Here is a 25,501-nt window from a genome sequence, read left to right on the forward strand (position 1 = left end):
CATGGGGTCACTTATTGAGAACTCCGTGATGATGTGATAATTTTTCAATTACATATAGTACAGTCAGCTTCATAAATATAGTGGCAGTCAAGATATCCAAATATATAGGAACACCTAAAGTGATCAATTATATAAGTACAACCAAAGTTATCAAATTAATTGAAGCATCCACTCTGCTCAAAAACACCGGAGCGTTCACATCGTCATATATATGAGTACATTCAAAGTGCCCATAATTATAGTAACAGACATAGCGTCAATAGTAACGAAGCATCGAAAGTATGCAAAAATATCGTAACATTTGACAAAATTGAACTCTATCTCTATTTACTTAAGATACACTTTGAAATATACTACTTCTGTTAAATTCATTTGACGCTTTGTATCAACATAATAGGTTGTCCAATAAGTTCGTTCCGATTTTCAATAGGTATCTTAGAATAGACCCGAATATATTACAATGATTGAAAACATATGACATGTTTACATAACACATGCATACTGAAAAGCTTAACTTCAGCCATATTTTGACAAATGGTAGGACACGATTCGTTCTTTTCTATCAGTTTTATAAAAACTGATTGACTTAATTTTTGCCGAAATACATAAGACGTTTTGCTATAAAATCGAACAAATATAATTTAAAAGACGTATGTCAAAACTTAAGGGCCTTTAAAATTTCCATTAAAAATGGGCACGAACTTATCGGACAACCCAACATTTTTCTTCTTATTATTATAACGTTTAAAATTTATAAATTGACGATACATGACAGATACCTAATCTACCTATCTATATATATAAAAGAAAGACGTGTTAGTTACACTGTTTATAACTCAAGTTCGGTCGAACTGATTTAGCTGAAAATTGATGGGGAGGTAGCTTAGAACTAGGAGACGGACATAGGAACTTTTTATCTTGTGAGCATTTTTTTTATTCCGCGCGGACGAAGTCGCGGGTAAAAGCTAGTAAGTAATATCAAATTTTATTCTGTCACAATATGTGCTAGTTTCAGTGTTTTACTATTTTCGCCGCAGTACGTAAGTTTAATGGTTCGAATCCCAGGCTTACAAGGTTTTTATTTTTCAATATTATCAATATATGTATAGAGCTTGATTTATTTTTAATGAAAAGGAAAAATCTAGTAATTTACTTAGAATATGTTTTTTACTTAACAAAAACAAATTTAAATTTTTATTTTTGGGGTATTAAATATTTAAATAAAATTAATAACGATTAGGTTCGGCCATCTATACAACTTCTGTTAAATTAATTGACAATTTGTATCAAAATATTTTTCTCTTCCTGTTAGGTATCTTTAGTCCGGTTGCAGTAGAATTTTCCAAGCATAGATTTATTACACGTATTCGATGTCACCAGTGACAGTCCGCGCGGAGTTTAATGACGAAACTTACAATAATAAACGTGAACAATAATTCGTAATTAAAGATGTCGAATAGTAACCAATAATTGTTGCGATAAAGTTCAATTTTATATAACGCTTTGATAATAAAATTAAAAACCTTAAAAATGTAAAAATAAGTTTGGGATTCGAATCGCCAAAACTGCGTATCACAGCGAGCAGTTAAGCCGTAAGGCCAAACTGGCATATATGGTGACAAATTAAAATTTGATATTGCTTATCTATCTCGTACCTATCTGTCATGCGGGACGTAAACTTGAAGTAAATAGGAAAAAAATGTTTTGATATAAAATGTCAAGTGAATTTAACAGAAGTAGTATATTTCAAAGTGTATCTTAAGTAAATATAGATAGAGTTCAATTTTGTCAAATGTTACGATATTTTTGCATACTTTCGATGCTTCGTTACTATTGACGCTATGTCTGTTACTATAATTATGGGCACTTTGAATGTACTCATATATATGACGATGTGAACGCTCCGGTGTTTTTGAGCAGAGTGGATGCTTCAATTAATTTGATAACTTTGGTTGTACTAATATAATTGATCACTTTAGGTGTTCCTATATATTTGGATATCTTGACTGCCACTATATTAATGAAGCTGACTGTAACAATAAACAATAAGAGGTCCATGGCCGTCGTTAAACACCTCAGTTTTCCCGCTGTTCATATACCCACTTTTCTTATAAAAAGACATATCTATTATTTACTTATTTATTGCTGATGTTATTTATTGGAATGTTATGAAGTTTAGATTACGTGAAGAGAATTTGGTTAACCAAAAGATTAGCCGAAACTTGTCTATGCAAAATGAAACTCACTTTCTATTATCATGAACTAAATTTTGTTATAGAATAATATTTTTTAACTAAATTAACTTTTTTGAACTAACAGGAGAGTAATGTTTTTTGCGGATTATGTCCCACTGTGGTGATTGCATGTAACTTGAACTATTGAATTATGCGATGTCGTATGTACGTATTCTGAACGTACGAAAAAAAACACGTATTTTTTTTTACTAATTAATAATGTGTTAATAAAGTTTTTCTTATATGTCATAGCTTACTTCATTTTACATTGAAATCAAACTAGCATTGGAATAATGCCGCTTTTACTTGGCATTTGTTCAAGCTATTTTGCGCTGTTATGAGTTGGTCCACTAAAATTATTATAACGTTTAGTCACGAAACTAGTTGGGTGTCGGCCTTACTGAAAACTATTGTAATTTACATTATTAGAACTTGAGACCTTCCTAATATTGTATTATAATATTTTTATGGTCGTAGAAGATCAAATTTAGCTTTATTATGTGACGTAACATACCTTTCATTTTTTTATTAGCTTATCTTGGATAATATAATTGTTTAATTATATAATAATTAGATAAACGTTCCTTAAAAGTGAACTTCATTTTATAAAAAGTAATCTTGTTTATCTCCAATATCATGACTTCAGTTTTAATATCAAGAAGGAATAACTTTATTGCGCCATATTTTGCAACACACTGGACGTGAAATATTTTTGACTTCAATTCGAGAATCCCGACATCGACGTTTAAATTACTTTGCCATCTATTTTTGTAAGTAGGTACGAATGTTGATCGTAGCAACGGACGCGACAAGCTTAAAAATTCGATAAACATACAAAATAAATGCTAATAACGAGCGTGGCCCTTGAAAAATATAATAAATAGATAGGACTCTGAAAGATGGGATTAGAAACAGTTGCGTCACGTCAGCATCACAGCTTCTCTTTTATAATCGAATAAGGCCAGTCTGCTAATCTGAACCGGAGAAAGAGGAGCTGCTGTCGTGGTTGGTTTAGTCAGAATTGGTCAGAATATGCAAAACCTGCTTAAACATAGAAAATGTCATAAAAGCAAAAAATGGCATCTACAGTACACAGATCTTATGACATTTTTGACGTTGACAGTGGGGCGCTAGAAAACTGTCATAAATTAGTTTGACATATGGGCATATGCCGGTTCAGATAGCCTTGTTGGTCTGTACCATTCTTTGAGTCTCGACTGCAGCACATTTGTATTGACACGTATTGTCATCACTAACACTCGCTTTTAAAAAAACAGAGAAAAAATATTTATTAAAATAAGATTCACAAAAGTCGAAAACTACACTTTAATACAAACTTATCTGGACTGGTAAGAGGGGCGCTGCTATCTCGGTTTACTCTTTCAGACTACATATTAAATGTACATAAGCAAATGGCATAAAAGAAAAAATATAAAACTGCTACATTACGACAAGGATATTGTGACACTATTTTGACATTGAAAGGAGGGCGCTAGTTAGCTATCATGATTTAGTTAGACTTATGCGTAGTTAACTTTGTCGGCTTACACAATGTCACTATTATTTTCCTATATTATGGTATTCCTCTGGTATTGCAGGTGTCCATGGGCGATGATGAACACTTTGGTGTTCCCGCTGCTAGTTTGCTCCTTACTCTTATAAAAAAACTAGGACTAGTTCAGGGCACAAGATTATACTAAAGTTAAATAAGGACACCAAAAAACAATTTCTTCTGTCATCTCCCGAAATTATAATAAAAAGAAGTAGTTATTATGCAAAAAATATCCTACAATATGTTAATCTATCTAATCTATTTATATAAAAGAAAGTCGTGTTAGTTACACTATTTATAACTCAAGAACGGCTGAATCGATTTGACTGAAAATTGGTGGGCAGGTAGCTTAGAACCAGGAAACGGACATAGGATCATTTTTACCCCGTTTTCTATTTTTTATTCCGCGCGGACGGAGTCGCGGGTAAAAGCTTGTAAGTTATATATCTACTAAAAGTATATTTAATACTGCAGGCAATGCCAATTGCGCATAAATGTTTAATGGATTGTACGAATTCTTAAAGCTTGGGAATTTATGAGTTAATTTATTACTATTCAAATAAATATAGGAGGATCAAAAACTTACACACAGAGTTATTTAATATCAATTTTGTTCACCACATAACATACATACAAAAACCACCTCCCGTTTCAGTCGGATAAAAACGTGTAAAAAACATTACCCTCATGAGTCAATCGGGAAAATAAAAAAAGGTTTTAATGAAAAAAATTATTTATCTGTTATCTTGAAATTTATATAACAATTTCACTTGCATACGCTCTTTCTATTTAGTCTGTACAATTATTAATGCGTATATAAATACAGTGTTTCTTGCAACGGCAAAAATTTCTCTTCCGACATCATACGTTTTTTTTGTCGCGTACACGTGACTATTTTTCCATACTAATTATGAAATTTCTCTATTAACATATTACTATATTATGTTATATATTTATTACCCCAAATTAATTAAAATTAAATAGTTATATTTCGACTGTTTTATCAGGATCCATGAAGAAACTTCAAAATAAAAAAGAAAGAAAAAAAAATCTTTTCTTTACTTAATGTTTTAAAAAGCATATGTTAAGAAGTTCACACTCATCGATTTATTACAAAATTTAGAAGACCCTCGCTTTTACATATTGTAACCTAGCTATGTGCCTAGCTTTTGCCCGCGAATTCGTTGGCGAGGAATTAAAAAAAAGTAGCGTATATTTTCATACAGTGTTCTTTTATGTCAAATTTCTTTGAGATCCGTTTAGCCTTTCTGAATATACCTTAAACAAATATCCATCCACCCATACATCTAAACATTCGCATTTATAATATTTGTAAGAAGTAAGACATAGAAATAGATTGAAGCTTGACGCGAGATTTACTTTTGTAGATTTATTACAACTTTCATGATCATATACTCGTATATTTTATACTTAATTATCGTATTTTTAAATTTACATTCATTCATCTATCTTACTAATATTATAAATACGAATATTTAGATGGATGGATGTTTGTTTGAAGATATCTCCGGAACGACTAAACGGATCTTGATGAAATTTGGCATATATGTAGAACATAGTCTGGAAGAACATATCGGCACTTATTAAGTTTTTTTTTATTCCTCGCGAACGGTGTCGGGGCAACAGCTAGTACTAATATAAAGAGTAGAGGATTTGATTGTTTGAATTGAATAGACTGTAACGATTTCAAAAATTCTTTCTCTTTGGGAAGCTACTTATCCTTGAATGACATAAACTATATTAATTACTAGATTTTTTTTAATTCTGCGTGTAGTCGCGAACTACTGTTATTAAAAAATAATTATACTGTAACATTCTTATTATTTACATATCATAAATTCATACTGAAAACATTTCGTACATCGCTCAAACATTGGACTTAGCCAAATACATTTAGCTGGGTAACAGGTGTCTGGATCGTTGAGTCATGTACCAATGTGATCATACAATGAAATCTATTATTAGTCGCTTTTGTTTTCTTAATAATACATAATATTATTATTTTTTCAATCATCTTCTTCGTACCTCTTATTATGTAAAACTCCACCGCATCCTCATCTCCGGAGCGTATGGCGAAAAAAACATGCAATCGAATTGATTACTTCCTATTCTGAAGTCGATTAAAAAGTTCAAATCGTTTTTGCCCACAATAACCAATAAATAATTCAGAAACTATGATTTAAATGGTACATCAGAAAGTATGTTTCCTTCAAGTTTTAAAACTACACCTTACTATTATTATAAATGCGAACGTTTAGATGGATGGATGGATTTGAAGGTATCTCCGGAACGGCGCAACGGAACTTGATAAAATTTGGCATAGATGTAGAACATCTTCGGCTACATCATTATAGGCTACTTATTAAGTTACAATTTAGTTTTATTTCGAGCGAAGAGAGTCGCCGGCGACAGCTAGTAATAAATAACAAATATTAATGCAATATCCTATATTATATGTGTATATTGTAAGTGGGTGATGTCAAGGATAAATTGCATTTTTATTTTTAAAAATTGACGCAACACTTCTCTATGTAGAGCAAAACAGCTCGATATGGGATGTAAAGCATGCTTCTTTCCGTCTTTTTACTCTTTTTCTACCGTAGAGATACATGTATAAAAACATTCTTCATGATATCTCTTTGGAAAATTAGAAAGTTAAGAAATAGACTTTTGTTGTACAAACTCACAGTTGTTTTATATGAAATTAAATATAATTTGAGAAAAATATAATTGTATTTAGGGTAAATGTTGAATAATTTTATGTTTTAATTTATTTTGTAGTATTATAAATATTTAGGTAGACTTTATTAAAACTGGTACATCCTACATTATTGTAGAAGCTCGATTATTATCTTGTATATATATAACGTTTTATAAAAAAAAACTTGTAATGTTATGGTGTGAAATTGTTAAAGGATGTGGTGGTCATAACAAAAGAGGATGCAATGCAAGTGGGCAGCGCAATGTCACCTTGGAGCGGTGCCCCGCGTGTATTTGCGTTGCCGCTGTTGTTGGCTCATATCCAAAGAGATGTAGGTCGGATCCGCGCTAATGCTTTCACACGAAGGTAACAATTTTCATAATAAGTGTATAATGACCCAAAACCAACATATATGTATGTCTAGATGTATGAATGTGGAAGAGAAGTGTCAGGACTGCTCCCCAATGAGTAATAATCTCTGCCCACCTCTTTGTTTTAAGCGCGTGATTCTGTTGTGGTTGTTTGTGGGTTCAAAGAATTACTATATTATTATTATTATTAGTAATTTTAGTAGTATTGCTCTACCTTCAGTTCTGCTTTACTGTTCTACCCTCGTGTGAAAGTAACATAACACATCCCTATATACAAGATACATTTTTAAACATTCCACGCACATGATGTGAAGCGAGCTTCATTTCACGCTGGAATATTACACAGTTGCCTATCTAAATAACATTAGAAACTATTAAGATTAACAATATTTCAGGGTAAGTATGTACGAATGGCTACTCCGTTTGAACACCCTGAAAAGATTAGTTTCAGCAAAGATACCATGTTCAATAACATGTTCACCATAATTTTAAAAACATACAAGGTTAGATAATTCAACAAATTTTGTGCAAACTTTTGTGCAAAAAAAATCTCGTGCCTATCAGTGGTAGTATATAAACCTCATCACTAAAGAATCTAGAACCTTCTAATATATAAAAAGAAGAAAGTAGAAGAATAAATAATGAAATGCTGAATTAAAAAAAAACTTAATAATTATCCTATATGTTCTTCTAGACTATGTTCTACATCTGCGCCAAATTTCATCAAGATCCGTTGAGGCGTTCCTGATATACCTTCTACATTCGCATTTATAATATTAGTAAGATTTTTCTTAATTTCTTCATCAATTGTTTTTTGTAACCATAACAAAAATAATTTAGCATTTCGCGAAACGCTAGCGCGAAAATAATCATGACCATCTGTTTCTAGTCGCATAAATATCTTTGTTATTCTGGCTACCAATAGTTTTGTTTTATAGCGCTATTAAAACTGTTAAAACTGTGAATCTAGCTAAACAACTGCACATTTTTAAAATTAAGAAAAAACAAGTAATTTAAAAAGTTTAAGTCAATTCCTAGTACCAGAAGATAAAAAAATATTTTAATAGTGGAATTAGATTAAGACCCAATGTACATCGAAGTGTCTCTTGATTTATCCATACATTTGCATTTATTTATAATTAGAAACTAATGTGTGTACTATTTACAGAACAGACATACTGTTGTAGACTTAAGCTTTAACCTTAAGTAAAAGTAAAGGAATTTACGAGTCTTGGCCCCCTGAAGATAGTAGCAAGACAAAACCTAAAAAGTACATCACATTTTATATAGTTAAAATCAAAAAAAAAATTGGAAAGCTGGCTCTCTGTATTCTTTTAAAAATTCTATTCTATTTACTTCTAAATTATTTCAGTAAGGGGTAACAAAGGGTAGCAACAAATTAAGGTAATTTCGGTCCTGCAGTTCGATCCAGTCTTGGACTTGAACCTCTAGTAGTTTGTTTTCTAGTAGTAGACCCCTAGTAGATCTTTCTCCATCTCATTTAGTTAGCTGTAACTGACACAGTCCCCTGGACGTCGATTCCAAAAATTTTATCCAACACGACAGGCAGACCTTCAGGGTACCTTGGCTACAGCTGTTTTGTTATTTTGAAATCTTGTTTATACTTTGACTACTCATGAAAACACAAAAAATAGCGAGTAAGGTCAACAATTACGGTCCAGATTTAAATTAGTATGTTTATCACAACATGTTCTCTTTATTTTCTTAAAAAAAAAAACATAGTTATTACTCAGATTCCAAATTCGTTATGTTAAAAGTACATACTTATGTATATAAGTATGGTTTATAAGGCTAGGCTAAAGGCTTAGTATTATATTGGGTGGGTAATTTTAATAGTTATAAATCTCTATATTCTCTCAGATGCATGGATGGATATTCGACAAATGGAAATCCATTGTCTGTGTGTAACCTATACTTCGTTTCGATACAAAACCGAAATAAATTATATAGAATGTGGCGGCTATTTTATATATGTTTTTTTTTGTTATTTTGCAAATATTGTGAAATAAAGTGAAGTGATATTGTAAAACAAGGATATCTAATGTTTTTTAGTTCTGTGAGAAAAAGTATTTTATCTTAAATATTTATGAATTTACGAGATTTAGCTTAATATCTTGTTTGTCTATGGACATGTTTTTAGATTCGAATACTGAATAAAGGAGTAACTAAATTTTAGATAGCGGGAGCGGGAGTACGTGTTATATTTCACATAATACTTCCTATCAACTTTCTTTTACTAAATATATATCTATTTTACCAGACATTCACCGTTGCATGGTTAACTATGCGTATAGTTACTTCTTTGAAAGTGTCTTACATTTGCATGAACTTAATTTATTTACTTATCACTTAAGATAAATTTAAATAAAACTAATGTTTTTTTTACCATGAAGGAAAACATCGTGATACAACCTGCACATGTCTGCAAAGTAATTCATAGATATGTGTGAAGTCAACCAACCAAGAGGGTAATGTTTTATGCGCGTATGTAAATTTGTTTTTTTGTCTGGAATTTATAGCCTAAACAATTGAAATGATTTTGATGAAAGAGGTCCATAGATTCTTATTCTACCCCGGAGTGTCGTAGGGTAAGTTTTTTTTGTGTTTAACGAGTAAATTCAAAAACTACTGAACCGATTTTAGAAATTCTTTTGCCATTAGAAAGCCATTACCATTGAGTAACAATAAGATAGACTTTATTTATTACTAGTTTTTTTTCTAACGTACATAAACTAATATATAAGCCAACCAATACTTCCGTACACAAAATGGGATTGTCTCCACTAACTTTAGTGGTCACTCGGGAAGGTTATTAAGCAAAAAGTAGATTCGAGAAAGTATTTTTAACTTTCCATTACATTCATTTCTGCGAAACGCCGGCTGTTGCCTTGTATTCATATCTCCTAATAATTTATTTAAGAATAAATTTTTGTTTTCAATCCTTCATCGAAATATTTAGAAAAACAAATTGAAACGCTTGTTATCGGTTGCAACACGATTTAATTTCGTTGAAATTTTTAATTAATGGCTATCTTAGTAATAATATAAATGCGAATGTTGAGATGAATGGATGGATGGATAGATGGATGTTTCTTAGCAGGTATCTCCGGAATGACTCAACGGATCTTAATCAAATTTGGTTCAGAAATAGAATATAATCTGGAAGAAGACAAAGGCTACTTTTTAAGTTTTTTTTTTTAATTCCGCCCGGACGGAACCCCGGACTACAGCTAGTTATTCATAAAGCCAATTACTGAACTATAAATATTATGAAGCTCATGAAGTAAATTATCCAAAACAAGTTCAGCTTATAATTTCAGTAGGCTTTAGATATTCAAAGCGCACTAATGCTATAGTTAATTTTATAGAAAACCCTAACAGTGTTTATTATAATAGTATAATACGTTCACGGTACCAATAAGTTATTTAAGTGTCGCAAAAAGTACATTTTTATTTCATTGCCCGTAAAATTTGAACAATATTAAAATAATCTTGGTTTTTCCAAAAAATATCTTCTATAATTACCAATGCTGTTATTAATTCTTACTAATGTTATAAATGCAATTTTTTAGAGATCTCGCTGAAATTTGGCGAAGATGTAGAATGAATATAGCCTGGAAGAACACATAGGCTACTAATTAGGTTGTTTCTTTTAATTCGGCGCGCCCGGAGTCACGGACGACAGTTAGTTATACATATAAGATAGTAGTAGTAGTGGCAAGCGCCTGAATATTCAAAGCGGCAATATACTAAGATGACATTTTGCTAAACTTAGTATACTAGTACTAACACAAACCGACTGCTAATCAATATAAAAAACCTAGTATAGGCTGATGTAGCTCTTTATTGTATACGTAATTGTTTTCTTCAATTATTTAATGAAAGTTGATGAAAGAAAAAAATGCAATTTGGTATTAAAATTTAATTAAATTGCAATTGTATTTTAAATTAATTCTATCGAAACACAGTCAAAGCATAATTTTTAATCAAATTTTGCTTAAAATAAATAACGATTATTGTTCTTAAGAATTTACGCAAAGCAAATTATTGTTTTTTTTTGTTCAGTCATCATCAGTGCCATCTCGTGTTGAGAAACGTTACTTTTATCTAATTATTTTGTCAATGCCGTTATTTTATTTTAAAATAGATACCACAGATGTCACTACTACTAAAATATATATTTTTTTGTTTTGGACCAATTAGGAAATTACTTCAATTTTCTTTGTATTGTTTATTCGATAAAGAATAAAAAAATTATTTATTTAGTTATAAGTATCGTTTTTAACAGAGAGATAGTGGGTTATTATTGTATATTTTTATAAATCTACATGATGTATCTATTTTTGTCTATTTTATTCAGGTTGAGAATCCATTGTTTTTTTAGTAAAGGTTGTAACCCCGTTGATTATTTAAGAAAAGTTGTCCATATAGTTCAGTTCGGGATAACATCCGGGCGGGCGGCTGCGCAGAGTTATTCCCAGCGCAGTGAGGCGCGTGTGGGGTGTAGTGGGGGGCGGGGCGGGGGGCGAGCGGCGCTGGCTCAGTGTGTCGGCGCGCGCCGCCGCCGCCATGGGCAACCAACACTCTGCCTCACACGCCTCCCACAGACCTAGGAAGAACGTGCATTGGAAGTCCGCAGGTAAATACGAGCCACAACCACTGGACATACCAACACAGCAGACACAGGCCTGTCACCAGCCGATCGCACCCATATCTCCTACAGCTATTTTTATAAACATCGCTCGCTGAGATTCCTAAAGCGTGGCACAACAAAACAAATAGCGAGACGTCCCGCGTTCATGTAACGACTATCATGCGTCTAATTTTGTATGGTATAATATGCCAAATCGTGGCGAACCCGTGGTACGATGACTGATTAACCGGGGCGTTTGACCTCTATAAGTTACAATTCGAATGGTACTAATTTTCCGTTTGTGATATTACAGGGCGACCTGCACCGCCCGGCAAACCACACATAACGCCAATTCTAACCGATGACGAGCCGAACGCGATCACGTTGCGATGGGCGGCGCCCGCGCACGACGGTGGCGCGCCTCTGCAGGGCTACCAGGTAGAGTGCAACAGACTGGGAGCGCCTGACTGGATCCGCACTGCGCCGCCTGTGGTAGCCCGCCCCGAACTGGTGCTCACCGGGCTCGGACCCCCGCACCGCTACCAATTCCGTGTCGCCGCGCTCAACATAGTCGGAAGATCGGACTACAGCGAAATATCTGACATACTCACTGTGAGCTCTGAGCGAGGCCTACAGGAAGCACCTGTATTTCATCAGCACTTAGAAGACGTAACGGTTCTAGAAAACGAAAAAACCGAGTTTCGCGTTGTCTTCACCGGCACACCCGCTCCGACGATTGGTTGGTTTAAAGACGACTACGAAATTTTTAGTAGTAGAAGAACTGCGATAACCACGAACGAATCCTCCAGCGTCCTAATATTTCATCAGACTCTTGCCAGTGATGAAGGTGAGATCAAGTGCACCGCAACGAACCGCATCGGCCATGCAGTATCGAAAGCTCGGCTAGTACTCGAAGCTGCACCTAAGTTACGATACCCGCGCCAATACGAAGATGGTCTGTTGTACGAAATCAATGAAACGGTGTTTCTTAAAACCACAATCGTGGGTAAGCCAACTCCAAGTGTGGAATGGCGTCACGATGGCCAACCAATCGAGGTCGATGATCGCGTCGAAATTACAACTACTCCAAAATTTTCTTTGCTGAAGATACACTCTGCCCGTAGAAGTGATAGAGGGGAATATCAAATACAAGCTCGTAACAACATAGGAGAGGACACGGCGTCATTTCTAGTCACCATCACTGCGCCTCCGGACCCACCCCGTCGCGTAACCGTCACACGTCAGGTCGACAAGTCGGTGACGCTGGACTGGGAGCCCCCCGAGGATGACGGCGGATGTCGAATAGGTAACTACGTTGTGGAATACTACCGCAATGGATGGAACGTGTGGTTAAAGGCGACGACGAGTCGTAAAACAAATGTCACGCTCTTCGATTTAATAGAAGGGAGCGAGTACCGATTTCGTGTGAAAGCGGAAAGCCCTTACGGTATGAGTTTACCGAGCGTAGAATCGCCCCCGGTCCGTATTCCGGGTCGGGCGGTGGATATGGAATTTCTTGCGGTGGAGTCGCGCATTATCAATCAGGTTTTAACTCGAGAAGAAGGCGAGGAGCCACCAGTGTCGCCGGTGCCGCGTCGTAAGCGCGTCAACGCCGCTTCTCCCGCTGTCAACGACACGTCTCCGCCGCGTAAGCAGAAGCAGACTTCTCCTAGAACGCAACCTGAAGGAAGCAACGAGTTTATGCTTGTATTGTATCCTGAAAGTAACAAATCAGCGGAAAAAGCAGGTAAACATTTCAATTTTATTAAATTATTTTCGTAGCAATACAATTCAGCCTTATTTAAACGTTTCTACATTACATTGTAAATTGAGCAAAATGATTACGACAAAAGGCGTGAAATGAATTACTAATATAAGCTATATACTTCCCTATCCTCTGTTTTAACGAGGAACAGTGAAATACTAGTTCGGTTGTTCACGCATCTCTTAGGCTATAAATACACTGTGTTGATCTGTTAGCTTCAACACAAACGCTAGCGCTTGTAATCTTTATGCTACATGTAAAATATTAATTAGTAAAAATAAGTAATTGTAATCAATATAGATTAAAATTAAATTCTCCACCAAATAACAGATATTTTGAGATTGTGGTTGTACCAACAACTCGAAACAAAAAACTATCAACCAAAAATGCTACGCTTGTGCGAATTTTCATAATTCTGCGAATTTTATCTATTTTAATAATGTTATGTTACATATTGCTTATTATGTTTATCTAAATTCCCGTCACATTATTATAACAATAAGATAAGATGAGTACTTTCGCCGTCTTTGGGATGTTCCATCTTAAAAGCGACAATCGTTTGCAAGTGTTGTAAAGCGAATGCAATTATGTATTTAAAGCCGTTAGTCAAATAAACAACAAATAAGAAAATCTGTTCCATTTCAGAAAAGAGAAAATCGTTTCAACTCGACTTGGAAGACGCACTTTCGCCACCACCAATTTCGCTTTCTGCTCCCGAGTTAAGTACGCGAAACATCTTGCCATTTAAAGCACTTCGCAATGCAGTTAGCTCCACCGAACTGTTGCACGAGAGGGCAATGGCACGCTTCTACAAGGCAATAGCTATGAAGGAAGAGCAAACGAAGCGACACGACGAAATACCCCACAAACACGACAGCATAGACAATGACATTCCTTACAAACCAGATGCAAATCAACAAGAGACTTCGGATAATACACATATATCCAAATCACCGGTACCTCCAGTCACAGGAACTTTTAAGAAACCTGAAATTTTCATTAAAACGGATTCTATTGAAAATAAACAATACAAATATACTCCAGAACTAGTGCCCCAAGATTCTGAAACATCAGAAAATAAATGGCAACAAATGTCATTTGACGAAGATTATACAGCTAGTACTGTCTCGACAGATGGAGAGTATTCAGACGAAGATAGCCTCAGTGAAGAGATAGATAGGCTACAATATAACGTAGAAGAGGAAACATACAACCCAAGAAATAAAATTACCCGCCCTTCACCTGTTAAAGAACTATCTGAAGAAAAGGAATTAGAAAATGAGCTGGAAAATGAACTGGAAGAAGAAAGACCTAAATTGTCACCTCTTCCCGATCCGAATTTTATTCCAAAGCCTATACTTAAACGAAGAGAAGCCGATAATTTAAATAATTTACACGTTAATAAATCTGAGCGTGGAGAAAATCAAATTGAAAATAACAGTAAAAAAGAAAAAATTACACTATTAAAAAGAATAACAAAAATTCCTGTTCAAAAGCCGTTCAATTTACCGAAAATTCTAAACAAAAAAGAAAAAGAGAAAACGCCTAAATCCAATATTCAAAACAGTGACAGTAAAATTGAAGACAATATAGAAAATATTAACGACAAAGTTGTTGAGGAAAGCAAAACTGTTATAGACTATTATGGTAATATTGTAAAAGAATACGGTAGTCATAAAAAGTCAACGACACCACTTTATCTTAGTACAGATGACCTGAAAACCGTAGCAGAAAAACAACAGTTAGTCAGTAATGTAGAAGAAGAAAAAGAAAGTCCCATTATTTCTGAACAGAAAAATATGAAATCTGAGAGTAGACAAAAACCTTTATCAAAGGAATCTCTTGAAAGTAAGCCTAGGGGTAAAGTTACACCTGTAGTTGCAAAAACTATAAAAACAGTTAATAAGAACGCCGCTACACAACCGGAATCTATTCAGAAAGTGTCACCAAAGGTAGAAAAAAGTATTCCAGCTAAAGAACAGGCAAAGTCTAACATAAAACCTCCAATTAAACCTAGTCAAAATACACAAATAGTCTTAAAGAAAACTGAAAGAGCTACAATTATTATACCAATAGATTATCAAAAACTTGAAGAGCGAGCTAAAAGGAATGTTAGAACAGCTATAGATTACACGGTCGATGTTTGTTTATTGTTGTTAGCTTTTTGGGTTTATTTTTTCAGGGATGAAAGACTTGCAATACCGATTCTTATTTTAATTATTTACCGACAGCTGCAAGAAACTTTTCTCCTGGATATTCCTGAATGGTTAAGAACACACGCTCCTGAGTGGCTCAAGAAAAAAACTTCTTGACCTTTCCAAAAGACATGTGTGTTAAATATGATTGCAGTGTGAACTTTGAATGAAGTGTGAATTACACAAATTGTGAGTTATTTATTATTATTCAAGTGTAATTTGTTTTAAATTACGAATACGATACTAAAATTTAAATAAGAAATACTAGTAGGCGACGTTTTAATAAGTCAATGATAATTTTTCGAAAATCTGTTTTTTACAAAATAAATTTATCTACAATTATAAATTTTAAAGATGTATAGAATCAATGTGCTAAATTTAAGAAAGAGAAATGTATTTGTCCGATTTATATCACAATTTAAAATCCAACGCAGTGACTGCATATCCAAAATTAACATACAACAGCTAAGAGATCCCAAAGCCTGTGCCATTCGTGATAAAGGACTTGTTTTGGGAGTATATTACAACGATAATGTTAAAGAGGAATCCGTCATTCTTACGCCGAGTGCCCAAAAATATAATGATGCATGCGAAGGAAAGTTGTGGAAACAATTAAAATTAGCACCCATACCTAGACTCGGTGAAGCTAGAATATTTTATGATTTAGATCCACAATTTGCGTACGTCGCTGTTGCTGGACTTGGTACAGAATGTTTCACATTTAACTCTTTAGAACAATTGGATGAAAGAAAGGAAGCCATAAGAATAGCAGCAGGAACAGGAGCCAAAGCGTTGAATGCGTTGCGACCCACCTACATACACGTAGAATCTTTCGGAAACGCTGAAGCAGCAGCAGAAGGTGCCAACTTAGCTGTTTGGCAGTTTAGAGAATACAAAAGTATATTGAACCAAAACGTTTTACCAAACGCAAAGTTTGTTTTACACGATAACTGCGATGTGGAGGGCTGGAATATTGGCCAAATAAAAGCAGAATCCCAAAATTTGGCCAGATACTTGCAAGAAATGCCAGCAAATTATTTAAATCCTACTTCTTTTGCCAAAATTGCAGTAGACCTACTTTGTGAATTAAATATAAACGTAGAAGTAAAGACGCAAGGCTGGGCAGCAAGTCATGAGATGGGAGGATTTGTGGCTATCGGAAGATCTTCGATTCAACCCCCTCTTTATGTTGAAATCAGTTACTACGGAGCTAACGAGCTCCAGCGACCTATAGTATTAATCGGAAAAGGAGTAACATTTGACAGTGGCAGCTTAGATTTAAAAACCCCAAAGGACTTGAAATATATGAAAGGAGATATGGCAGGTGCAGCGTGTGTTCTCGCTATAATAAGAGCAGCTTCAATGTTAAAACTTCCCGTTAACATTAGGGGAATCCTACCACTTTGCGAACTAATGCCAAATGGAAAAACTCCCAAGTTTGGAGACTTAGTAAACAGCGGTAACGGTAAATCTATTCTCATTAGGCTTCCATCTCGTGAAGGGCGGTTGCTCGTCGCAGACTCTTTAGTCTATGCTAGGAATTACTGGCCGAAGTTTATCATAGATATAGGAACCATGTCCAAAGAGTTATTACATACTCTTGATGGTGCTGCATGTGGATGTTATACAAATTCGGAAGAGTTATTTTGTTATCTGGAATTGGCAAGCAGTCAAACAGGTGATAGAATTTGGCGGATGCCGCTTTGGAAATTTTACGAAGACCGTATAAAAGACACTAGTTCAGCAGATGTGGCGAACACGGCGCAACACAAATATGGAGACTCGCCGAACTGTGCAGCATTTTTAAAACAGTTTGTATGCGATAGTCAATGGATACATCTGGATACCTACAATGTGGCTTATAGTAAAGGACGTGATATCCCTTATTTGGGACGAGGAATGACAGGTCGACCCACTAGAACCATTATAGAGTTCCTCTTCCAACTGATAGCAGATACTAAGCTTTAGTTAACAGTCGTAATTTCTGTCGAGTGAAAAAGGTATAGCAAAAGTCTATTGTAATTGTGTAAGAAACAAATTTTCGAAATTATTCAAACAATTTTTTATGTCAATTACATTTTGTTCTTGTAAAGTTGTTTAATTCTTTGTTTTTTAATAAAACTATTAAAGATGGAGTGGAGAATCTGATTAAACTGTTAAAAATATAAATTTGTTTAACAATTTTATGTGTAAGTAAACCATGTCATAAATTCTTTTTTTTTTATTTCTTACTGCAATAATTATCCACAAACTCAATATTAAGGATCTATTTAGATTTAATGTGGTTGACTAAAAAGTAGAGGAAGACCAAAGAAAGTATGGATGGATAGTGTGAAAGAGGATATACGTAAGAAGGGGGTGAATTTAGATATAATGGCTGATAGAGATGTATTGAGGAGTAGTACATATTATGTCGACCCTCCATAAAGATAAGAGCAGGTTGATGATAAAACTTACTAGAATTAGTATATTAAATAAAAATTGTTAAAATAACCATTTGTAGGAAGCAAATTTTATTGGCTAATAAAAACACTATCTAGATTCAGCATTCGCTGCACAGTTGCCAAATTCACGAGAACATTTCATAAACCTTTGAACTATATCAGAACAAATTAATACTTCTTTGTTATTTGTATAACATTCTTCCACAGCGATCCTTTCGTTTACACATATATTTGGTATTTGAATTTTTTCACGTATATTATCTGATATCGTATCAACACTTTTCACCGCTTCACCAAACTCTTTGTACAAATCTTTCAAATTTTGAACAATATTTTGAACTGTTATGTCATCAGACATAGCACGATCATATGCTTCTTTCGATATAACTATTTTACTCGTAGAATTTCCCTCAGGTATTAAATCAAACATTATTAAAATATATAAAAAAATATTGAATATATAGATTTGTTTTCAGTTAAAATAACATTAAATCTGTATGGTTGAACACTAAATTCGTACAGGTTAAATAAAAAAACAACAATCAAATTGCATATATTCATTTATTGTATAGAATAACTAGTAACAATTTATGGCACTTAAATTATTATAAAAATCAAATAATTAAAAAACATTCGAAATCATTTAATTGTTATTAAAATTACAAACTTTATAATAAATGCAGATAATCAGATCTTATAAAATTAATCAAATATAACTAAATTGTAAATAGTATAAAAATTAAAAACAAACAATTATGGCAATTTTAGACTATATTAGTAAAAAAATAGCCAAAAGGACTAGTATCCAGGCCAGAAAATGTTAATTAAAAAAGTAATAAAAAATATTATGGCATATATTTATTATAATAGATATATTAAAATTCTAAGAGATTTTAAAACTCATATTTCTATTTCTTTTTTCTTAATTTTATTTCCAAGTTTAGGCTCAGAATAAGATATATTTAACTTTAGAGGAAACGGCAACATTTGGCATTATCTTACAGCTAAAGTTTAAAAAGTTATCAATGGCACAGAACATGTTGAACAAGGATACAGTAAACTTTATTAAACATTGGAATGTCAGTTTGTCCGTTCAAAGTTCGTTCCTTATACGACCAGGTTCAATAACTTCGACTACAGTTGAATCTTCAGTATCACTGATATATCCTACTTGACCTGTATAATGTGTTGGGTGAACTAAAAGAGGCGACGCAGAAAATGCTTTCAGGTTTCGATGGGGAAAATATGATTTCCAGGTTGTACTGCAAAAGATAATTATTTATATTTATACTAGCTTTTACCCGCGACTCCGTCCGCGCGGAATAAAAAAAATGCACACAAGATAAAAAAGTTCCTATGTCCGTCTCCTAGTTCTAAGCTACCTCCCCATCAATTTTCAACTAAATCAGTTCGACCGATCTTGAGTTATAAATAGTGTAACTAACACGACTTTCTTTTATATATATACTAGCTGTCGCCCGCGACTCCGTCCGCGCGGAATAAAAAATAGAAAACGGAGTAAAAGTTATCCTATGTCCGTTTCCTGGTTCTAAGCTACCTGCCCACCAATTTTCAGTCAAATCGATTCAGCCGTTCTTGAGTTATAAATAGCGTAATTACACGACTTTCTTTTATATATATAGATTTATATTAGAAAAGGACCCAATTGACTCATAACACAATTGAATATAATGCAAATCAAATGATGCACATACTTTAATTAGTCTAATTGAGGCTAAACATAAAATAATTCAAAAGGTACAATTTCAGTTACCCGTAGTTGGCCAAACGGACTAACAATTAATCGGCCTAGTGGAAACAAAATGCCCATTACCCTGATTCAATCCATAGAATCGATCGGCCCAATGGGAAAAAAAATCCCGTAATTTTTTGTCTTTGATATTTGTAAGAAAATTCATGACAGGCAGCGGATAATATAGATGTTAAATTAAAAAAAAATGAAAGCATAAGATAGTTGTCATGAAATTGAATATGGATTACAGGTAGGGAAGGCTGATGAAAGTATGTATGAATTGTATGAGAGAGTAGAAAAATTACGTAACGAAAAGTACCAGGATGATGAAAATAACTTACTTTGTGTGTTGATCAAACATGATCGGAAGGAACTCGTCGACTGGTAACAATTTGTCCAGTGGATTAGCATCCAGTAACTTCTGAGCACCACGTTTAGTTATCAAGTAACCAAGCGTCCAATATGAATAACGCGGCTTGGTTACATGTGGTGTTACAAATTCCTCTTTCCCGTCCATCAATATTTTCCTGCCGATATAACTAAAAAAAACGACATGTTATTATTTTCACACAAGGCCAGTGACTTAAAACAGTTCATTGTAGCACTTCTATAGAACCAAAGACATTCAATATATTAATAGACAGGACATTACTAACCAAATAGTGAGCCAAGCAGGAATTTTTATGACAATCGCCATCGTATCGTCAATTATGTTATGTTAAAGTTTTAGTACACGTTTTGTCAATAACGATACGCTGAAAATTGCCACCAATATTTGTGCTAGACCCTCTGTACACTTAAAACATTATACTACTGGTACAGTTGCAGTTGTCAATATTGACACTTGTGACAGACTGTAGTAGACTGTGACATATATTATCTGTAGAAAAATACTTTTGATGTCCAGTTTAAAAATATTATTATTTTTGTATCTTTTATTTGATCGCACACTTTCAATACAACTGTCTTGAACGAATCAGTGTTTTTTTTTACTTACACAAGATCCCAATCGAGGTTTTTGATTTCGTCCATAATCTCAAGGAAACGGTGACGGAAATATGGCACAAAATGTATATCATCTTCAAGGATTAATGAGATATCAAGATTTTCCTCCACAATCTGAAAATTTAACAGATGACATTGAATACATTTGTTACACGATTTAATAAAATTTAATAAAGTTAAATCAAGCCAAAACTATCTCGATTTGTTTTTTGAGTATGTGATTCTTACCTGCTCCCATATATAGTAATGACTTAAAAAGCAACCCACTTCTCCAGCTTTCATCGGTCTGTGGAAATAACGATTAATAAAAATAAAATGTGAAAAACACGTTTATTCATATTTTAGCTTTAAAGCAAACTTTTTCTTACCTTTTGTGATAAGGATCTTCATAACCTGGCATTAAAGTGATGAAATTCTCCTTTAAATTACATACATCCAACTCTCTGAAAGTAAAACATCAAAATAAATATTGTAGTTATGATTAAATGTAGAACCCTAATATATTGACATACAAAAGATTGTATCATTTAATATTCATATTGCCTTAAACCCCTTTTCCATTAAGATTTGTTGAAACAAACTGCTAGTGAAAACGACACATATAATATTTTAGCCTTGGATGCTCTTGCATTGTGCACAAAATTGTGTGACCAGTTGAACTAGCAGTAAACGGATCTTAAAGTTCTAGTGTAATTTACTTTACAAACATACTTTCCGTCAATTGCCTTAAACAGTTTTGCTGTCATGCCGAGTTCCTTAAAGCTTGATGCCATAAGTTTCAGTCGCTGTGGTCTTCTTTCGAGATTAATCAGGAAAACTTCACTACATCCCAATTTAGATGTTTTTGGATAAGTCACATAGCCCTCGAGATGTTTGTCGAGTAGCAAAGGGGTGCCCCGACTCAAAGCTTCCATTTTTACATTCAATAGTAATTCCCGATCATGTTCAAGTGCTTGACCATCCTCTAATGGTGTAGTTATAAATCCATAGTGATGGTCATTGCATACTTTAAGTGGGACACCTAAAAAAAGGCAAAATGTAACAAAAATTTTATTTTACATAATACAGTGGAAATTTATAAAACATACCATTTCGATTTGCATTTAAAGCAAAAACTATGATGTCATCATATGGCCCTTCGTAATCTCTGATGTTGTCTGGATTATATGTAAGTATATCTGATCTTCTATATCTTAGAGATATGAGCACTGCTGAATGCACCATAGGAACATCGAAACATCCAATTCGTTCACGTTGATAAATTGGCGTGTAATCATCCGTTCTTTTGTAATAATAATATTCTGTCATACCACACCTGGGAATTATTTGGTTAGTTAGAATATTTTCCACAATAATATGATAAATATAAAAAATTACAAGAAAGGAATATACAATTATCATGTTCAGTGTCACCAACTTTCCCACTATGTTCAATTTTATTCAAAAATATTGTAGTCATGGAAGATTGCATGATTGCATCCACAGTCCATTTATATATATAAGTCTTTTGTAGCATAAATATAACATACACAATTATAAATAGTCATTAACATCATTGATGAGAGTTCAACATGAATTTTTAGAAATTTTTTTGAAATAATATTATTATTTCAATATATACATTGAAAACAAAGCATGCAAATATAAAGAATTATTTTATTTATAAGAAGCTGACCAAAAGTTTGAGTAAAGTCCATCCGAGACAAGCATAGGAGCAACAACTAACATGTCCTTATTTACTAAATATTTTAATGCTGTGGGTTCAGTCAGAAACACATCTGCGTCTAACATCTGAAAATAAAACAAATCTATTCTATATTTTGAGAAAAACATTGACAACAATTTATATACTCTTTTATTGTATGAGTTAGCTTTTTTTAAATATCAAAAACAAAGGTGGCAAACAAGACACTGGCCACCTGAATTCACCAAAATAGCAAAGCGACAGCTGCTCATATACAGCTGTGTTTGCAGATACATTGCCTACCTTTAATTGATGGAGGAGGAGATGCACCACAAAAGGATATATCCCCTTCCTATGCTTCCCTTCCCCTGTCAAATTCAATTCACCTTCCTTTACTTTTAAGAAAAGGGGAGAAGGAAAAGGGGACCAAAAGTAGGGCCTCTGTCATGCACACTCTTCGGACGAAATATGGAATTGCTTCCACTTCACTCCTGTCTTCTGTGTGGTTGTGGTATTGCACTGTATGAGCCGGCCAATTAATGCAACAGATGTTGTTGTTGCTGGTGTTGACTACTATTTTATATCCAACTTTAATAAGTAATTGATTTTTATCCAACTGACGGAGTTTTATATGTAAGTTCCATTGTGATGATCTAGAGTTTAAAAGACTGAATCAATTTTGACAAGAAAGATGTCATTCAATTTATTTTCTTCACTGGAGTATGATTGGGTCTACAGTCAGTTGGTGTTTTTTATTTTTTTTTAATTTACAATCAGCTACTATGTTTATTTACTCACAAATATAAAGTCAGCCCACATTCTTCTAGCAAATCTTAGAGCACTTTCCCTCAGCTGAATTACGTGCTCAAAATGCTTTGGAGTCCAGTTTGAAGATGTTTCTTCGTCTGGATGCAATGGACCATTTGTGGCATTTGTGGTGACATATATTGCATTATAAGACGAACCAAACTCTTCTACCCAATCTTCTATTATCTCAATACTATTGTCTTCATTGAAGTCACTATAAATCCTTAAAAAGCAAAGGTTTAAAACATATAGTGGCGCAACCCAATATATCAGTGGCTCTGAACATTGCATCAGTCTGCACAGAACAAAATTTAGGGTACGGCAGGAAGTAAAGGGATGAGGTATCCTCTGCCTAGCTTATGTTTATAAAAGAACATCTTTTCTTATTAAAAGATTACAAACAATTTCTTACAAAAACAAGGCCAAACAAGTTCCTTTTTATAAAAAGAAAAATATTGAAATAACTCATTTATCCTTATCAGAATATAACGAAGTGATAACCACACAGATATCTGCAAAACGTTGAAGCAGTGTTAACTACCATAAAGTTTTCAATTGATATTGAATGCATTGCTTTCAAGAAATCACTTTCAATATGAGACTAAATAGTTTAAGTTACTTACCAAATGTAGATTCTATCTTTGGGGTAGTCCTGATTCATCAAGCACGAAAAGAAATATGGTAAAGTGTGGGCTTTATTTCTAACCAGAACGGAAATAGCTACTGTTGGCCATTTATACGAAGTATTTCCTAAGTATTCACAGAAATATGGAGAAAGTTTCACTGTGATTAATCCAAATATAAGAAGTTTCGTGAAAATACCCATATTTATGATATATAACCGGTAACCGTGTTATTAAAACATATTAGAATGCTAAATTTTTAAATCGATATCGTTTATTATGAAGTTGACACAATTACAGGCAATTGACATTATTGACCAAGTATAAACTTTGCCTCACAGAGTAAGTGTAAAATCCACAGATAATAAATTTGTATTTTTTTTTGTGATTTTTGTATAATCTTATCAGAAAAATAGATACTCTCGCCACGACGCAGAAAACCTATAATTTTCTTGTAACGGCAACAGCATTTTCATTAAAAAAAATAAATGCGTTGCCGTGGCATTGACATTGTTGTTTATCGTCGAGTTGTGAAAGTATTTATCTATGTTAATATTAATATGCTAATAAAAAATTATAGCATACATAAAAATTTATAGCCGCGAAGAAAAAGTGTATAGTCCTTACACTTTAGGATAAGTTTAAATTACTGTATTTTCAAATGACATTATTTCATTCGTATTGACGGAGATGTAGGGTTGCAATATCTATAGAGATTGCGGTGAGTGGCGAACTCACAAGAGAGTTTTTATATTGTTGGTCATATTTAACATCAAAAACAAGTTTTTAAAAATATTGTTTATTTCATATAACTTGTAATAATCATAAATTGTAATATAATATAGTATGTTCCTTAATTTTAATACTTAAAATATAAGAGTTTCCAACAATTATTGTTAATAAATATAATTTCGATCTAGTTGAAATATCACTGAAAACTGAAAATATTTTAACAAGTAACAAACATAACATTGTTGTAATAAAAATGATAATCTTTTATTTACTACAGCTTAACTGTGGGTTTCAACTGCAGTGACACTTGTATAAAATCATATTGTCGTCTCTTACATTCCCTTTGGAACGAAACAGAGACAACAATATTTATTAATACAAGTGTAAAGACACTTGAATTTTATGCTAATACATTAAATAACAATTAATACTGATAATAACATTGTAAAAAATGATTAAAATCAAGACTACAAAATATTCCAAATATAATTTTATATCAACATACTTACTCTTAATATATTTTTAACACATTTTTTATGAGAATGCATACAATTGTTTATTTGCCCTTAAATTAAATGGTAAAAATAATGGTAACCATTGAGTTCTAAATCTAATAAACAACTTATTTAAGACGAAACATTACTTTAAATATCTTTTCTGTCATCAACAAACTAAAATTTGTACTTTATTTTTCCAATTAAAAGAGTTTCTAAATATATACGATATATTTTTAAAATTCACATCTTGTATAAAAATAATCATTAAAATTGGATAGGTTAAAGTTGAATAGGTTGAGAATAAACCTATTCCAAATTTCAATCCAGTCAAAGATTGTTTAAATCTTCCAATAATAGTTTCTTCGAGAAGGCATCCTTATTATTAATATTTGAAATCGAAATAATACTGAAAAATTCCATCAATATTCATCAATGCTATTGTTCAATAACTTAGAGTAAGGCA

General features: G+C 33.2%; 3 protein-coding genes across 3 annotated transcripts; 2 read left to right on the top strand and 1 right to left on the bottom strand.

Annotated features, from left to right (window-relative positions):
• Nucleotides 1–11,430: 11,430 nt before the first annotated feature.
• On the top strand, nt 11,431–15,715 carry LOC106717246 (titin homolog). Its single transcript, XM_014511010.2, has 3 exons — nt 11,431–11,539; nt 11,847–13,280; nt 13,944–15,715. Exons 1-3 carry the CDS (start codon nt 11,470–11,472, stop codon nt 15,608–15,610), a joined length of 3,171 nt encoding a protein of 1,056 aa, XP_014366496.2. The 5' UTR covers nt 11,431–11,469; the 3' UTR covers nt 15,611–15,715.
• A 94-nt stretch (nt 15,716–15,809) lies between these two features.
• Nucleotides 15,810–17,485, top strand: LOC106717247 (cytosol aminopeptidase). The gene has a single exon (XM_014511011.2). The coding sequence runs from the start codon at nt 15,848–15,850 to the stop codon at nt 17,459–17,461; it is 1,614 nt and encodes a 537-aa protein (XP_014366497.2). The 5' UTR covers nt 15,810–15,847; the 3' UTR covers nt 17,462–17,485.
• A 1,379-nt stretch (nt 17,486–18,864) lies between these two features.
• LOC106717239 (glycosyltransferase 25 family member) lies at nt 18,865–24,101 on the bottom strand. The gene is made up of 10 exons (XM_014511000.2): nt 23,810–24,101; nt 23,178–23,409; nt 22,371–22,486; nt 21,784–22,010; nt 21,407–21,716; nt 21,064–21,138; nt 20,924–20,981; nt 20,688–20,809; nt 20,032–20,229; nt 18,865–19,199 (listed from the first exon to the last, which is right to left on the bottom strand). The coding sequence occupies exons 1-10, from the start codon at nt 24,010–24,012 to the stop codon at nt 19,031–19,033; spliced, it is 1,710 nt and encodes a 569-aa protein (XP_014366486.2). The 5' UTR covers nt 24,013–24,101; the 3' UTR covers nt 18,865–19,030.
• Nucleotides 24,102–25,501: the final 1,400 nt, after the last annotated feature.

This window comes from Papilio machaon, chromosome Z, assembly GCF_912999745.1.
Source record: "Papilio machaon chromosome Z, ilPapMach1.1, whole genome shotgun sequence".
Classification (NCBI taxonomy): Eukaryota; Metazoa; Arthropoda; class Insecta; order Lepidoptera; family Papilionidae; genus Papilio; species Papilio machaon.